Here is an 18,227-nt window from a genome sequence, read left to right as displayed (position 1 = left end):
GAACGTCCTGGAAAAGACACCGGTCCATCACAGCGCCGGCACAGACACATATGAAACTGTAGCTGAAAAAACATGAACAAAACGTCTCAGATCGTTTCACTCTCTTTTTATCATAGAACAATAATAGAGTCATTACCTTTTCTACAAAAAGTTGCTTCAGTTTTTATTTCATGCCTCATTACACCGACTGGATCATTTATATTCTCCCTTAAAGTCAATAACCTTGAAAGTATTTTTCTTTTATTTGCATTAATACTAATGGAAACAACTCGGATACATATAAAGTCTTGTTGAATGAATTAGCATGTTAATGAAGGCTTCAATAATTTAATCGAACTTAATTCACTAGGTGAAGCACATTAAATAGATTAATTACCCCTAGAATTATGTTTTTTAAACCTTTATTTGTCTATTAAAAATTATTTTCTGCTTACAGCTAATGAAAACACAACTCAGATCAGAATATTACATCATATTAAAACAAAATTAATATTTTTAATTCAGAAATGTGGACCTAATTAAAAGTATGTTTAATGCATTCTTAATGGTTACTTTAAAAGGTACTTTGAAGACAATTAGAATCAAAATGATTGAATAATAATGTATATTCGAGCGAGAGTGCCCTCTAGTGGTCAGGGTGAGACACGGTATGTCTTTTCTGGTGAAGGGGAATCTATCAGACTGGTACTACCAGCCTCAGGGCAACAAGGGACGATCTAACGATTTTTGCGTTGCCTCATATCTTTATTTCCATCTAGTGCCCACAATAAAGCATTCCAAGTAAAATCCAGACCTAAAACAAATAATTTGATCCAAAATCTGTATGTTCTGGCTTTCTAGAGCATAGGCTGTCACGTCTGTCCTGGTGCTCTGATGAATCCTTCTATCGAGAGAGAGAGAGAGAGAGAGAGAGAGAGAGAGAGAGAGAGAGAGAGAGAGAGAGAGAGAGAGAGAGAGAGAGAGAGAGAGAGAGATTATTTATTTACAGGAGCTGTGCCAATAACTGTAACTTTTTTTTTTCTCATGTTAAATTCAGAAGAGTATTTTTCATGTCATTTTTAGATTTCCCCTCCCGTCCAGCAGGGGGCGCTAACGCAGCGCCCCACACTGTGTGACTGTAGCCAGCGGTCACACTGCGCAGACTCCGGTCTGCTGCAGCAGTTGTTGCTGGGCGAGCGCGAGCAGCAGCAGAGCAGCGTGGGGAAACGTGGGGAGGAGGTTTATTTTTCACGCTGTTCGCCATGAGAAGGTGAGAAAAGCACACTTTGGTTAAACATGGTACGTTTTACCTCATCAGTACTGTGACGCGTTTTCAGCTAATTAACCTTATTCAAATTCTAAATTCAAACATCAGCTTTTGTCTAATCTCTCCCAATTCTAAGTGCTTCTATGGGTTATTCGATAGCCGACGTTAAATGGATGAAGCGTGGGTGTGGATTTAACCCTCTCCCGCTCACAGGGCTTATAATGACCGCCTTGAAAAAGTGAAATAATTACAATGCATAGAGGTTTTTCCCCCCAGGGAGGTCGGCTTGTTTCCACGTGGATACCACGTGTTTAGCATGGGCTGTTAGCATGCTAGCTAACAGCCCATGTCGGTAAAAAGCAAATGATTTTTAGTCTGTTGCTGTGAATTGTGCAGGTATTTAATTGTTTTAACCCTCCTGTGATGACCTGCACTGGGCTCTGAGTCTGCATGGAGACAGATGTGCACCTCTGGCCGTGACAAGCCAGAGTTTCTGAGGAAAAAACACTTTGAGTTAAAGTCTGGATGATGATGATACCTGTAGAGTTAACCTGTTCTCTTGTTTTTTTCTGTTTTAGGTCATGCAGAAAATGAAGGCGGACTCTGCAGAGGTGGGTGCACTTAATCTAATGAGAACCTGTTACCTTCTCCCCTGATGACCTGCACTGGGCTCTGAGTCTGCATGGAGACAGATGTGCACCTCTGGCCGTGACAAGCCAGAGTTTCTGAGGAGAAAAGGACTTGGTGATGACCACATTGTCATGACCTCAAACTAACACCTTTTTTTTTCTCTTCAGGTCTTGAATTACTCGTAAACGAGCAGAGAGCCGTGATTGATCAGGTTTGTGTTAAACTGGACATTAAATGCTGTGGATGTTTTCTTGTGATGTTTGCGCTGCGCTCAGAGGAATCAGTGCTGACAGAAGTGCAGCTCTGCTGTAAAAAGCAGAGTCTGAAGAGACAAACAGCATATTTTACCTTTTCATTATAAAATCCTAATAAAGTTGTTTAGCCTAACTTTTTTTTTTCTTTTTTAGGTGTTTTCCTGCAGATCTCATCGTCTCCCAGTTGTCTTCAGTTTCAAATGTTTCTGTAATTGCTGCTAATAAATAAAACTAATTAAAACTGTTGTCTGAGCGTGACATTCATAAATGCTGAAGTTAAATAATAATCTAAGGCCTGGGTCTCCTACTTGTGACTCTTTGTGTCTTCCACAATGATTAATAAAAATGTTGGCAAAAAATAATCTTTACATATAAATATGACAAAAGCAGGTTTTAGCTTTTTTCATGGAATAATTACATATCAATTTCTCAAACGTGAAAAGTTTTCTTTTGTAATATAAGTAACATCTTTTGAAGTCTTTTCATGGCATCAGATTAGACATTATGCCCCCCCTAAATATTCCATTGAAGAAATTGTACCCACCAGCTTTTATTTTTCTACAAAGGTTTTATACTTATTGAAACAGAAAATGATGGTTCTTTAAAAATAAAATTTCACTTTGAGTAGCTAGTTATTTTTCCCAAACTGCAACATCTGCTTAGCTGATGTAAAAATGGCTTTTTGGACTAAAGGTTGCAGATTCCTGATCTGAACACGACAGATTGCTGCCTAGAAACCACTAATTATATTTGTCTGGGCTATACACTAAGAACTAAGTTTATCTTTGCAAAATAACATTTCTACACAGGAGTGTTGGGTCATATTTTCTATACTAAATTTGAAAGTATTCACCATGATCAAACACCCCAGACTGACAAATCTGATGGGATGTCTGGTTTCAGTGAGGCTCGTATTTTAACCTTGACTAAACTAGAAACAGTTTGTTCATTAATCCTAATTTTCCTATGCAGACTTGCACACATTTGTTCACTGATATGAGACACTTAAGTTAAAATGTTTTTGGTTATAAAAAAAGCACTAAGCTGCTATGTTTGCAGACTTACCTGTATGTATCTGCAGCTTGAAGACCAGCGTTACCTGTTCAGGCTCAGAGAAACAAAACGTCACAGGAACACAATAAACTAGAGCTTTGTTTATCTTTATTATAATTCTAACAATTTATTATCTCTTAAAACATTTGAAATTCATATATGTTTATATGAATGTGTGTATATGCATTTCACATATACATATATATATTCTGTAATATACCTTTCTTCAGTTCATACTCCCATTGTCTTTAAAGATCTCTTAAAGGAAAAGAAATGCTTTCTATAGAGTCAGACCTATTCCCTCAGATTGTAACCTTTAAAACCCTGACAGCTGATATGTGACCACTCACTCGGTCATAAATACAAAATAAAGAAAAATCAGGAATATTTTCTTAAGAGTCACAAAACAAGAGAGATGAGTTCCTGTAAAGCTTAATTTACACTAGAAAACCCTTTTGTTATCAGATAGAAACACCTGGTTGTTGTTTTACAATAAAATCCTTTACTTTCACTAAAAATGTTGCTAGCAGCGTGTAATACGGCCAGAACCTTCAGGACTCATACATTTACTGACAGGGTGTGTAAGGGTGATCACAGGGTGTGTATGAGGTGTTATTGGTTAATATAATTAGAGGTTAGTAGTGATAATATCTGATGCTGAACATTCTTTTTCAGAATGAAAGGTACCTTGTAATTTCCTGGTTGGTGCCTGCAGGGTTTGCCAACAGGCAGGCTATGAGGTACCTATAGGTAGCCTGATACCTTACAACAACCAACAGGTAAACTGTAAATAACCTTTGCATATCTCCACAGGAGCCACAGTACCCTGTAAGGACTTTTATTTTTTAATCCCTCCCAGTCCGCTCTACTGTCCACTGGACCACAAACTGTTGGATAACTCCATTTGGTACCTGGCCAACAGGGTCAGTCAGATTCTGACAGCGATAGTAATATTCTCCGTCAGACTGCAGCACCAAACACATAAGCAGACGTGAAAGGCTGCAGTGCGAGGAGGGATCTGCTGTTTTTATCGTATCGATAATTTAGGCTTAGGGGACAAGGATTCAGTTCTTCTCTTCTCCAAGAAGGAAATGTATAAAGCAGCACTTTACCGCTCCTTAAAGGCAGGTTTAACCGAGGCGAATGCTTGCCAGCGATGCAATAAGGGAACTAAAACTAAGTACATTTTCTTGAAATGAGTACGTTTGTCCTTGATTTGAGCAGGTAAGTTTAAACGATCTGCCAACGGAATCAGATCTTTGCTCTCAAAATAGGAACAACTCGTCTCCATCTTATTTCAAGTGTAGTTTATCTATCTTATTGTAGGGGTCAAAATACTCATTCCAGTGGCGGATCATCTCATTTACCTGCTAAAACCAAGGACTAAGTTCCCTTGGTTTACTTTTAGTTCCATTTTTGCAGTGAAGAAGTCCAAAGGTACTCTCTAAGTATTAGGCATTTAGCCAATTGCATGCTGGGCACTACTACCCCTACAGGAGCGCAGTAAGCATCCAACAGGAAGACTGAGGGATCCTACAGGCTCCCCATAGGTAACCAACAGGGACTCTTTAATATCCTGTAAGTACTGTATGCATGTCCTGTAGGCACCGCCAAGGTTCTGGCCTGTATTAAACGTTGCTGCTCAAATTTCCAACAAGTGGTGTAAGGTGCTGATGACGGTGAGAGCGACAGGCGTGATCCGTTGGAGGATTTGCGAGTGAACGAAGAGATCACTAACAGTGGAAGATGCAGAGAAGGGGTCAAACTGTATAGAAAGCAGAACAGTTAAATAAATACATCTTCGTGATAAACATTATTTGGAAGACAGAGATTCTTTAGAACTTTTTTTTTCTTACATCTTAAACCGTGTTTAATGACCTTTATTTTCATCGTCCTTATTGCTATTTCCCTACGCATTCTGAGATAATCTCTTCTCGACCCTCCGCAGATACAAAAAAACTAATCACCGCTTTGAAGAAATGTGCAACAAGATTGCATGAAAAAACTAATTTTCCTGCAAAAATAGACTCAAAGATAGCAGAGGGCAGAGCGAGCCTTGTAAAAGAAGCAGTTTGATAAAAACGTCCGGCGAAACCAGCAGGAGAGGTGGAAAGCGTGAATTCACGAGAGAGCCCTTATATTCCATCTCGGAGGTTAAACGTGCCATGAAAGCTGAGCGGGAAGTAAAATGATTGTAGGGAATAAACATGGCACACATATCAGATAAGAGGGGCTATCTATTCTATGGGTTTAAATAAAAAAGACCCTTTTATTCATTGATATGTCCGGGGCGCCCCCAGAGCAACAGTTGCTACATTGTTACAGCATCTGAATAATAATCACTAGGTTTTACAGGAGAAACGCAAACTTTGAGGCTTTTAAAGTTACCGTGTTAATCTGAATAAAGCTGCACAGTCAAAACAAGGAGATAAAGGGAGAATATATTCATCGATGTGCTTCACATTATGTCTTTTTTTTCACGTAAAAACAACGTTGAGGATTCAGCATGCATCTTCACGCACGTACAGCCGAAGCATGAGCGCCACCTGAGCCCGCCGAGGAGGAGGCCGGGACTTCTCCCAGGCCGCAATAACAGTAAGGACGATGAAGAGTAGCAACAGATCTCGTCACATCAATGTCGGTGTTCCCCGTTTAAAGTTTAAAAACTGTAAGAACAATCGTAGTAATAAAATTCGATACAAGCGTTTGTCTTGGATGATCTCTATCTTTGTCGCCTCCTGGATTTCGTCGGAGGGGGGAAAGGAGGATCGGGAGGGAAAAGACGCAGGTAATGGCAGTTTTCTTTTTATTCTTCCCCTCCCCTCTCCTTTAATTAAAGTGTCCCCCCCCCAGAGGGTCTGAGCAGAGTTGTTCTCCGGAGGAAAAACTAAAATCCCTTGGAAGATTTCTCTTCTTGTTCTCTTGGATCCGGTGTAACAGTTGAAAGCACAGTCCGTCTCTTCCTGGCACAGGTATGTCTCGGGTCCCAGCGTGGACTTTGTGTCTCTATATATAAGCTGTTGAATAAACTCTGACACAAACACAGAGTGCTTGTGTTTATCTACATCTGGGTGTATGCATGCAGGCATGATAGCAGGAACACGGGTGCCTGACTGTGTGCATATCAGTCATTTATTCTTTTTATGATGTAGGTCTGGGCACTTATTTTTGCTACAAATTTGTGATACAGTGACCAGTCTGTCTGTACGTACGTCGTTATAAGATGATAAAGAGCAATTATCGACAAAAAAAAAAAAAAAATGAAACAAAAAAAAAATGCATTTGATCCCAATCGCAGGATCCGCCCTACCAGTGATGAGGTAAGAACAACAAGACATAACCAATCGCAGCCAGACACACACACAGCGAAGACACCGGTCATCCATCTGCTCCCCTTCAGAAAGACGAGGAAGCTGCTGAGGCGCAGTCATGGTGGCAGAACGTGAAGCCTCTGAGCTCCATGGATCAGGATGTGATCACATAAAACGATCTGGACTTTACCAGGTTCTGAAATTAGGCAACTCTAACCTCAGGTGGACAAAGCGTAAATGCTGTTAATTTAATTGAAGTGACGGAGCGATCATCATCGGTGTGACCGGTTCTGTTGGATGGCTGCTCTGGAGCACCAGGAGGAGACATCAGCAAAGACCAGCAGCAACGGCTCCCCACCAGTCTGGTACGGGTTATAAACGCTGATATCCCTATGAAGGTTAATACTGATGGGTCCCATCGAACACTGGGTTAGAGCTGAGTCAGGAGCAGCTCCTGTGTTGCTGAAGGTGTTTCAACAGATTTTACTCTGGAAACTTAAGCTTACAGCCAAAACTACCTCCCCAAGTAATAATAAAAACACAATAAAGTCACAGAATGTATAAAACAGATTTAGGCTGGGCAGGTTAGTTCAAACATGAAACGTGCATCTATCTGCTGTGTGTGTGTGTGTGTGTGTGTGTGTGTGTGTGGGGGGGGGGGGTTTCCTGTCCCAATGTCTGAGGAGAAAACAGCACGTTTGAACTTGGTAAAGACCAGATCACTTATAGCATCTCCTGACGTCTAAACCGGCGAGTGTGTTTAGTTTTCACCATGACTCTATACGGCTTCATAAGCTAAGCCCACAAACGAAACGTCGCTCGTGTGCACAGTAAAATAAAACTCCTTTCTGATAGCCACACATGTTCCTAAAACAAGTCACATCTGAACGCTTTCACGCCTTTAATCCAGAACAGAACCAAGCGCCCAGCTGAGAGGACTCCTCTCTGAAGCCCAAAACCAAAACCACCCGCTCTCATTCACACAACTGCTTCCTGGTTGTTCTGCTAAGTAAATTTAACCTTTTAACCTCTGCTGCAGCTATAGGGCCCTCACATGTTCAGTGAGAGGAGGGTTAGTGGGATTATGTGGTGGTGGTGGTGTTTGGATGGATGTACAGGGTATCTGTCTAAATCAGGGAGCACCAGCCGGCGTGGGTACGGATCATCAGCTCTTCCTCCTCCCCTCTTCCTCCTCCCCTCTTCCTCCTCCCCTCTTTCAGTCGCTGTCTGTGTGAAATCTGTTCTCTCCTTGAGGCGTGAATCCACCGTCATGGACGGCAGCAGCCGTGGGCGTCCTCCTCGCTCCCTGTCCATCGTTCGCAGCCTCAGCTCCGACTCCCGTCGTCCCTCCTCCTCTCAGTCTGCCCTTCCCGAGGAGAGAGAACAGAAATGGGAAACGGGCTGCTGGACAACCTGAGGACAAGGAGACACGGGACACTTTTAATGATGCTATTTTGTCTTTCTTTAAAAAAAAAAACACATTTCATGGTAACATGACTAAAGAAAGAGAGAAACTGATTTCCAACTGTGTTTTAGTGCAGTTGGTGCTCATGTGCCTGGGCTAAAGTGGGGAAAGCTACTGGAGCGCATTTCAACACCCTACAGGAAGAGGGCGCTGTTGATCTGTTAAAGTTAAATCCCAAATATTAAAGAAAGTTAGAATAAGAAAAACACCTGGACCTCTCAGAGGCACATTTCATTGAAGTTGACTTAGATCTTTATATATTTTAAATTATATTCAGTGCTTTTTGTCTTTACAGTAATTATAGCCATGGGAGATATTTTAGGAAGAACAAAGGAAAATATATTGTTTATAGAAGGTAATGCATACACTAAATTATTGGTGATACATAAAAACGTCATAAACACATTAAAACGGTCACAGGTTGTCAGACGAGTTACAAACATTAAATTGTATCAACTGAAAAACATCAACAGCCATCAAACATGTGGATCAGTGTTCCTGTTATTAAGGCAGAAAGCAGCTCTAAACAGGAGTGGATTTAAAGGAACTCGGTGTTTTGGCTGATTTGCAGTTTTCAGTAAGTTTGTTCCATATTTGTGGAGCATAGGAACTAAACACTGCTTCTCCAAGTTTATTCTTTAATGCATTTAGGTGCTAAGCCATTCAGTGATTTCTGAACTAACAGAAGTATTTTAAAGTCTATTCTCTGAGCTGTATGGACTTTAGAACTGGAGTGATGTATTCTACATCTTTTCGACATTTTTATGTGTCTTCAGACTTCTGAGAGCCAAGATGTTCCCCAATTTCAGTTTGACTACAGTTAGGAAATGCAAGGGCACTCTGGTAAAGCTTTAGGTTCTTGTGGTTTCAATGACATTATTTCTGACAAAAAACAAAAAACAAAAAAAAAAAACATAGGTTAGTTGATAAAAATAATGCTAACCTATAAATGCAATGTAACCTTACCTGTCCATTACGCTCCTTAGGGCTCGCTCTATATTCATTCTATGGCCCACTCTCGTCACGCCCAGATCCAGGTAGTCTTCCTTGGTCAAAGAGGGTAAATGGGTGCCATCAATCTCGTTGTCAAGGAAACGTTCTCTGTGTTCGCCGAGGTTGAGGTACGCCAGCCAGTCTGCAACATCGTACTTGGTCCAGTAGGGCAATGGCTTGGAGGCAAAAGGCTTTGTGGGGGAAGGTGGTGGTAAGTGGGGGTAACTCAGGCAGGTAGGCGGCGGATGGGGGTGCAGGGGCGGAGAGGACGTCCCGGACAAAAAATGAGTTGGAGAAAGCGATCGTGACACTACTAAGGTGGAGTTTGGAGGCGGAGGGGCTCCGGAAGGCGCAAACAGCGGAGGAGACGGCGAGAAGTAAGGATCTCCGAGAGGATTCCCAGGTGAAGGCGGGGTGATTGAACCGCGCAGGTCGTAGATTGCACTGTACAGAGGTGAAGTAGGGAGCAGCGGAAGCGAGGACGGGCGGGGCGGGGCCACTTTAGGCCTCTCTGATTGGGAGATGAGCGGGCTCGGAGCTCGTCGCCGCTGAAGTATGTGTGATTCTGCTTTGCGAGACTCTCGACTGGGAATAAACTGAAACTCCAGAGCTTTGGTCCGGTACACGGGTCTGTGCTTGGGAGACGTGGGGTAAGGGGAATAAGACGTTGGGGACAGCGGGGAATGTGAGCGTGGAGGTTGAGAAGCAGCTGGAGGCTGAGGCGACGGGGAACGTCCCCAGTTGGGGTATTGGGAGACCGGGGTGGGAGACGGCGATAACGATGGCTGCGATAAAGAGATTGGAGACGGAGACTGGGAGCGGACGGAGGGCGGGCTCAGAGCTGACGCAGAGTCTTCAGAAAATCTGAGAACAGAAGCATAAAAGAGGATAACAGGAAAGTAGGACAGAGATCACGGGACAACTGTGATAAGAACTACGGATGTGACGTCATCATGCTTGCCGCCGTTGGCCAAGTTGTGCTTAAAGCCGCCATTTTAGTGGTAAATCACTTCCTGGTTAGTTGACACAGCATTAAGGATGAATTACCAAAGGGTTATTGGTCTCTAGTTAAACAAATTACTGTTAAAACATGATTTCATTAAAACGTCTGCCTTGCATTGTGAACTGACTGAACACATACCAATTGTTGTTTTTAATTAGTGTTCAAGCTAATTTGATTCTAACTGTGATATCCTGTCGTTTATTTGTTTTTGGTCTCCGTTTTCTTCTTTTCTCTCTTTTTCTCCATAGTTTATACCCTTTCCTTATTCTTTTCAAGTATTTTAGTTGAATGCTGTTACTGTAGTTAAAGAGCTTGTTGACTGAAAATGTTCAACTCAAAATGTAAGTCTCTTGTATTTTCGGGAGAAGTTGTATGTGTTTACTTTGTGTGTAGTACTTACTTTGTAGTGCTGTTTAATACCCCCCCCACCAGGCAGGTACTCATAAAATAATACCTGACAGAGACTGAGAGCTGTTTGGCTCTAATTAAATTCCTGATACTCAGGTGCTGCTCTGATTAAAGTTACTAACTTTGTTAATAATTGCCTTTGACACTTAAGAGTTCATAGCCAAACTAAAACCTATTATTGCACAACATTTTACGGTGCTCCCGTCTGAGGCGTTTATAAATAGCTTGCACTACCCGTATATGAGAATATAACAAGTACTGCTCCTATATGATATTAATATAACCTTTGACATTCCTAGAGTTCAATGTTTCAGACTTTTGTCAAAATTAATAACTCCAATCATGTCTCCTTTGCTAGTGATAATTAACTCTAGCTCATAGGAAGATATTCAGTTGTTTTGACTCACTCTAGATTGTTTTGTGTAGTGTAATGTTCTGTTTTGGTTTTTGATTATGTTGCTTCTCTCATGCCTTTGGGTTCATTTTCTTTGTAGTTTCTGTCTTGTTTTAGGGTTTAGTCTGTAGTGCCTTAAGTAATCCGGTCCTTGTATTAGTTCTTATTCTGTGCTTAGAGTTTTCTCTCGTTCTTAGTTTTATCAACCTGTCAGTTTCATTATTGTTTCCACCTGCCTGTTGTTGATTAGCCCCTCCCTGTTTACCTGTCTGCACGCCTATTTATTCCTGCCTTAGTTCTCTGCACTCTGCGAGAACGTCTCAATTCATTCCTCACTTTGAAGTGACCGGTAAGAGCTTTCCAGCCTCTGTTATATTTTTGATGCCCTGTCTGTTTTTGCCCGACCTGTTTTCTGTTTTTGGAGTCCAGCACCTGTTAACCCCAGATCGTGTTTTTGTTTCCCCCCAAAGTCTGTTATTAAACCTTTTTCTTTGAGCGCAGCTCCGAGTCTGGCTGAATAACGGGTTCACTCTAAACTAATCATTACATGTAGACCATAATTTGTCTAATCCTAATTTGCTGCACTTCTGTATCCAGATGCGATGTTTTGCATAAAAACGCTGTTTGCAACTGGATTTACCTTAGCAGCGTAATTTAACACAAGACTTTGCTGCATATATGTATATCTAATTAGACACTTTGTAGGTTTATTTTGTTTTGTTTTGCATGGTTTGCTGCCAGATTTAAGTCTCCCAGTTAATCTTATATTCCAGCCCACCCTGTCAAAGGGTTGGTGGGTGAATCATAGCGCTAAATCGCTAATATTTCCTCGAAGGAAGGAGTGATATTTTAACCCTTAAAATATATTGTGTCATCACACCACCGGTTGAGTCATCAACCCGTGCGCCTGCTTTTACACGCACATAGAAATGTTTGCAATATATGTTTGTTGGATTGTGTGCTGTTGATTGTTTCATGAGGTTTTTGTAACGTCAGCAAGGATGATGGAGTCAGAATCCCTCACAGATAAAGCTGCACACGTAATAAACTCTGCAGACATAGAGAGGAAGAAGGCTGCTGTTGGTAGTTTCCTCCGCTTGCTCCAGATGAGCAGAATGATGGGAATAGTTTCATTATCAATGCACATGGTTAAAAGATTCAGGAATTGGTTAACTTGATTAAAAATCCGGCTAAAACTGAAGCTTATTTGGGCAGCAATAGTTCAGACCATTCACAGAGACTCTTCCCTTTAGAGATGTGTGACAGTTATTCAGCTATTTCTGAGGCTTTAAGAAAGGAGTACGCTGTATATTCAACCTCTTGTACTCTTAATGCTTTTGCAATTCTGTAAAAAGAACATGAACCACCCAGAGAACATTATCACAACTTGAGAGTTACTCATTTCAGGGACATAATGCTCCAGGTCTTGAAGAGGACCACACATTTTAGGTCTTTAAACCTTCACAACCTTCAAGAGAGTGTGTGGTGTGATATGACAGCGTATTACAGGACGAGGAACCTCCCAGATATGCTCAGCTGGTGAGGGAACCGCGTGTCCATCCAGTCATGGGAGGAGAAGGCAGCAAAAAGATTATTACACAACACTTGGCAGTCTGATTTGGATAATTGTCATGCCTCCAGACTCAGCTTTAGGTTTTATCCAGGATTTTATTTTTATGGCTTCTCAATACAGTGAAGCAATACCTGAACTGACTCGTCTTATTGAACTGTAATGTAAATGTCCATACCTTCAACCCAAAATGGTATTTCTATTAAAGCCGATGAGAACTAGAATTGACTACCGCACACTTGATTGAACACCTCTGAATTAAGATAGCAGATGTTAATATTTTTCCTAAATTTGATGCAAATGCTGTAGGTTTACGAGCATGAACAATCTAGCTATTGTGTTCTAAAAATGTTTTAAGTCTCAGGTGGTTTACAACACAGAAGATCCATCCATCCATTTTCTATACCCACTCATCCTTACAAGGTGCCTAATCTCCAGCGATTATTGGGTGAGAGGCAGAGCACACCTTGGACAGGTTACCAGTCCATTACAGGATAGACAACAAGGAATGCACAGTAATACTTATACAATTTAGAGAGACCAATTAACAATCCTGCAGCAAGGCATTGGAGCTACTGTGCAGTTTGCAATGCCCTGCTAGATGAAGGAGACTAACTCTGTGTCCCTTATCCCAAGAAAAAAAATATTTAAAGAAATATAGAAAAGTTAGATAGGCACCAGCACCCCTCGTGACCCCATGAGGGATAAAGCGAGTAAGAGGATGGATGGATGGATGGATGGATGGATGGATGGATATAGAAAAGGTGGCGATGATTTGTCAAGACTTTTAAAACAGATTAATACAATTGTTGGTTCAATCAAATGTCAAAATCAAGCACAACTTTCAATATTGACTGTAGATTAAATTTGAACATAAAATATTGTCTAACAATATTGTATCAATGTTTTCTAATATAAATGTGATCAAATAAGAATATAATTCCACTAAAACTGGACTTCCAGTGTTTGGACAACCCTCAACATCTTTTGAAGTGCTCTTTATGAGTAGTTTACTTTTCCAAGTTCTTCAATCCCATCCAGTCCTTCTTCCTGACCAAGACAGCATATCATACAGTGTGAGCTCAAACCTTTAAAGTCTGTCAGTAAATTGGGACTTTGAAATACAGCAAGACATTCTGACTGAGTGAAACCAAAAAAACAACAGAAGACTCATCCACTGTGCTGCATGCTTTCATTGTTTCAGTCGGAGTCAGGTTAAAATGTTCTACTGAGACAACAAACCTGCTCCTCCTTCAAAGAGAAAATATGGAGAAAAATCAGAGAAACGGCAGAAAGTGCAGTGACCATTTCTGCCAAACAGACACGCTCACCTAAATGATAGAATCGTTCATTTAAAGTAAATGTAGCTCATCTTTTATTTCATATCAAATGCAGTTTTAGAAGTCCAAGAACTAAACTCTACCACAAGCAAGTTTAGAGTCATATTGTTACATAATGAGGATCAGAACCAAAAGTACATGGGTATGAAAGTGTATATTTACAAAATGGAGGGATGAAATGATAATTATGGAACGGCTAGAGTTGGGCCAAGGCAACATTTGGGGTATTAGACCCCAAACTGATGTCATTCTTGGGCTTGATGTTAGGTTGAGGCCACCGATCCAGATGCCATAGCCTGATTTTGACTGGTTTTCTAGAAGGTAAAGCTTTTAACTAAAGATATCAAATTACACCTATCGGAATCAGATCAAAACCCCAAAATCAGAAAATCTCTAAAAAATTTGGGCTTATGAAAAAGCAGCAGAAATGCCAACAATGGCCATGTTTCCATCTGATTGTCATGCAATTTTTTTTAATGAATTTACAAAAAACAAAACAAAAAAAGCTCAATTAAAAATGTCTGGCAAGACGCTGACAGCAGAATCAGTCGATCAGTCATGTGAGGCGAATGTTCGCTACGTTACAACGTATTCGGAAAATGTGATTTCATCTCCTGTTTTGTGCATGAACTCTTTTTCTCACGAGCCAAAATCTTCCTTGAGCGTAAAAACTTATTAACTAATATCTAAGTTATTCCAAATTTTGCAGCGTTCATTTATCTAATGCAATACTTCAAAATGTGCTTAAAACACGTTGATGGAAATGATGTTGATGGCTGATAACACGATGAAGTTTCCACCAACCTGTGTCTGCTCAGAGGTCTATGGCTGCTCCAGCTGTCTTTACTTCTTTGCTGCAGTTTGCTGCTCAGCTCATTAATAATGCTGGGCTTCATACTAGATGCAGGAGGATAAATCTTCTTTCCTTCTAAAAGCGAACCTGACTGGCTTCCCCCATCGCCGCTCATCTGGCTGTCGCCCCAGAGAGGCCTCATTTCAGGAGTGCGCGGTCGCTCAAAGTACGGTGATGTGGGACGGCCGATATTCTGCATGTCCCTCCCCCCGTACCCGTCTTGACCACCTTCGTCATCTCCCAGTCCCTCCTCTACCTCGTCCTCTACCTGGCCATCTCTTTGCCTGTGGGAGTGGTAGGATGCAGGAGCGGTGCTGGTCTGTCGATGTGAGTCGCCAGCATGACTGCCGTCTCTGAACCTGCTGGTTTTTGGGTAGGTGGAAGCTGTTGCAGTTGCATTCTGCATCTCAAAGGTTTGCCCATCAAGGTAGCTCATGTACGACTCCAGAAAGTCCCCTCCTCCTCGTTCTGTTTCTCCTAAACCACCTCCCATGCGGCCTGGACCTCCAGCTCTCTCCCCTCGTTCCAGCCTTTCCCCTCGAACACCAGCCCCACTCAGACCCAAAATGCTGTCCAGATGGTGGTCACTGCTACTGCGACTATCGAGTTCCTCAATCCCAGAGTCCACAACTGTCTCCTGGGACTCTCCTTTTTTGGCAGTGGGATGAGAACGATGATGCTCACCTGTCCTTCCTGTGATGGTGGTGGAGTATGTTAAATGAGCCGGACGTGTTCGCTCCTGATGGAGCTGAGTGGAGATGCTTGTTGTGGTGGTTGTGGCAGTACAGCTAGCGGTCATGGCATGAGAGGTAGTGCCCCTGTGGGGGACAGAAGTGGCAACACTGCAAGAGGAAGCCGGGGGGCCCCGGTAAGCTGGGGGAGGCGCAACTGCATGCTGGGGAGGCGTTGGTGAAGATCGCCCGGATGTGTGAGTGCTGTTGTAAAGGTGGTGAGACACTGAAAAGGGTCTGTGGTAGGAACCGGATCCAGGAGGAGGTGGAGGTGAGACTGCGGGGGGAGGAGGAGGACCCATGGTTGGCTGAAGAGTTGAGGGTGAAGCAGGGGGTGGAGGGTTTGGTGATGTCTGGGAAGGGGAAGGAGCAGACTGAGTCAGATTCGCCACCTCACTGTCGTATGATGTGAGGCTGGAAGCAGTGGAGTCCCCTGCCTGAGGAGAGGGTAGAGGTGTGTGAGCAGGAAAGCCACCTATATAATGTTCTTTTTGAGGAGGAGGCGGGGGTGGTGGTGGTGGAGGAGGTGGTGGAGGAGGCGGTGGGGGAGGGACTTGCTGTTGCCGGTGGATCAAGCTGTTGGAAAGAATCCCGTGTTGAGAGTATCCTGATATCCCCCGGTCGAAGCTGTTTGCAAACTCTAAAGGGGGTGGAAGGGGGTCTGCATAGACAAATTCATCATCTGCATCAACTGAGGGAGCAGGAGGAGGAAGAACCATCAGACCTTTCCCTGTGCTTCCAGAAGTGCTCACTGCCTGTTGGGTATTGGCTGGTGGAGAAGAAGATGTGAGGGACCGGATATAGGCATCAGCTTGACTTTCCATCCTGAGAAAAGAGGGTCTGCGGGGCTGCTGGCCTGAACTTTCAGCAGCCTGATCTGCCCTCCTCATGTAACCTTCTCTCTCCTTGTCCCTCTCCCTCTCTCTCGAATGGTCCCTCTCCCGTTCCCGCGACCTCTCCCGCTCCTTGTAAGATGGCTGATATGGCTGGGACTGATAGTGGTGTGTGTGTACTGTTTTGTCCTCAGAGAACCGGACTCTAAGACCCTCACGAGCTCCTCCCCCTTCACGCTCCCGCTCCCCACCTTCTTCCCCCCATGTACTCCCGACTCCCCTGAGGATTCTGGGTGAGGGTGGCCGACCGACTGTGGGCGTGGTAGCTGCCAGAGAAGAGGAGGTGACCAGGTAGGAGCTTGAAGACTGTGTCATGGATGATACTGGCTGAGTGTTGACGGTGGACGAAGAGAACACCACATTTGACATCTGGCGGGTTAAGAGGTTCTCCGTTCCCCTCCTTAACCTGCTGTCATCCCTCAGAGCACGTTCCCTGGCAGCCAGGGCGAGGCCTAGAGGTGACGTGGGGTCAAGCGCCTTCCCAGTGAGAGGATGAATAAAGGTGGTGTTGGAAGAGGGGGCTGGCTGTCTGCCTGCTGTGGTGTACAGATCAGCAGGCACAGATTTGGGCTGATAGTCCAGGGCCGTAGAGGAGTACTCCGGTAGGCCGAAGGCTGGAGGCATACTCCGGGTGTGTTGGATAAAGGTGTCTGCAGAGAACATGCCCTCATCAATAGACTTGGAAGGGCGCAGTCGTGTTGATGAACTTTCAGGCTGAGTGTTTAGCTGCTGCTGAGACACCTGAGTCCTTGATACTCCTCCTAATGCTTCACTCATCCCAAGACTCAGGTCCTCCTCAGCAGACATGAACAAGGAGGCACTCTTTCGACGAGCTTCGAGAAATCTCTCCCTGTCTCGGCGAGCCGCACCAACGATGGCGGCCCCAAACTGGCTGGTGAAGTCCAGGTTATCCTGGGCTCGAACAGAAGGCAAAGATGGGGGTGGTGGTGCTGGAATGGATGGCGGAGCAGGCGGCTGTGGGGCAGGAGTGGACGGAGGAGGGCCATGAGGTGTTTTCGTATCACTTGTCTCCCCTGATGCAGGGACATCAGCCTCCACGCTGCTGCCCTGGCTGCTCCGTCCACTGCTGCTGGTTGAGGGAGCCTTGACAATGATGGTGGGGATAGGAATGGAGCTTTTCTCCACAGAGTCTTTGCTCCCTAGGCTTCCCTGGCCTAAGCGCAGCTCCTCTATCTTAGATTGCTTTACCAGAGGTCCTTTGCCTCTCCTGGCCCCTCCTTTAGAGCCACCAGCCCCGGCTGCACTGCGGTCTGCCCGCTGGGGTTGACTCTGGGTGGTCTGTTGTTGCTGGGGCATTACAGTAGCAATGCTGGACGGGGGCACGGCTGTGCTGTAGCCTCTCCTCAGGCCCGCTGATTTAGCCCCTGTGCCGGCCCCCATCCCAGCTCCAACAGGCTCCCCAGTATAGGCAACCTTTCGCGATGCAGTCCTGCTTTGAGCTGTATGTGCAGATGCGTGTACATAAGGTGTCGCGTGGTCTACTGCTCCACCAGCAGGGCCTGTGTTGGGACCACCAGCCCTCTCCCTGCCACCCTGGCTTAGATGCCCTGACTGAGAGAAGGGCTGGTAGTGCGCAGAGCTGGACGTTGACTGGGACACGGAGACAGAAGGCTGCTGGGACGACTTCGTTCTCCAACCAAGCAGCGGAGCCGAGGAGAATGGAGGTTCCGGGGGAGCGGTGGTAGGAGGTGGAGGAATGTCGTCTGGACCAGGCACTGACAGACTCCGCGCGAACTTCATGGCAGGTGGATGCAAGAACTGCTTCTCTTCCTCAGGCACACCTGGAGTACAGGATTTACAAACAACAATCCACAAAAGTCAGCAAGTGATGGCTTTCAACAAACCGAAACAAGCATGAACTATTTATGGATAAGTTGTGAGTGTCTGTCTGAATCTGCCTGCCCAAGAAAGTCTGTCCTCAGTTCCTCCATTTGTGTGTAAATCAATTAGTCCCACGTATTTCACAACAAAAAGTAATTAAACAGATTACATTGAAGGCTTTTTAGAGAGCATCAGTATACAAGCAGCATCATGAAGAACCCAGGTCAGGTCAGGGAGAGAT

General features: G+C 44.0%; 1 protein-coding gene, 1 long non-coding RNA gene and 2 other non-coding genes across 4 annotated transcripts in view; 3 read left to right on the top strand and 1 right to left on the bottom strand.

Moving 5' to 3' along the window:
- The first annotated feature begins 1,197 nt into the window (after window positions 1-1,197).
- LOC118566358 lies at window positions 1,198-2,376 on the top strand. The gene is made up of 4 exons (XR_004932954.1): window positions 1,198-1,278; window positions 1,825-1,857; window positions 2,044-2,087; window positions 2,284-2,376. It is a non-coding gene; the product is annotated as an uncharacterized LOC118566358 (long non-coding RNA).
- LOC118566511 lies at window positions 1,659-1,750 on the top strand. Its single transcript, XR_004933087.1, has one exon. It is a non-coding gene; the product is annotated as a small nucleolar RNA SNORD88 (small nucleolar RNA).
- On the top strand, window positions 1,891-1,982 carry LOC118566510. The gene has a single exon (XR_004933086.1). It is a non-coding gene; the product is annotated as a small nucleolar RNA SNORD88 (small nucleolar RNA).
- A 4,774-nt stretch (window positions 2,377-7,150) lies between the features above and the next one.
- The window catches only part of shank1 (SH3 and multiple ankyrin repeat domains 1), a 71,777-nt gene continuing 60,700 nt past the window's right edge, over window positions 7,151-18,227 (bottom strand). The window contains exons 11-13 of the mRNA XM_036147982.1: window positions 14,472-17,946; window positions 8,926-9,816; window positions 7,151-7,907 (exon numbers count right to left, since the gene is read on the bottom strand). Coding sequence (XP_036003875.1) covers window positions 7,820-7,907; window positions 8,926-9,816; window positions 14,472-17,946 — 4,454 coding nt within the window. The 3' untranslated portion in view covers window positions 7,151-7,819. The remainder of the gene's footprint in view (window positions 7,908-8,925; window positions 9,817-14,471; window positions 17,947-18,227) is intronic.

Source organism: Fundulus heteroclitus, chromosome 16, assembly GCF_011125445.2.
Source record: "Fundulus heteroclitus isolate FHET01 chromosome 16, MU-UCD_Fhet_4.1, whole genome shotgun sequence".
Lineage (NCBI taxonomy): Eukaryota > Metazoa > Chordata > Actinopteri > Cyprinodontiformes > Fundulidae > Fundulus > Fundulus heteroclitus.
The sequence above is the reverse complement of the archived record's forward strand: the minus strand, read 5'-3'. Positions and strand labels throughout refer to the sequence as shown.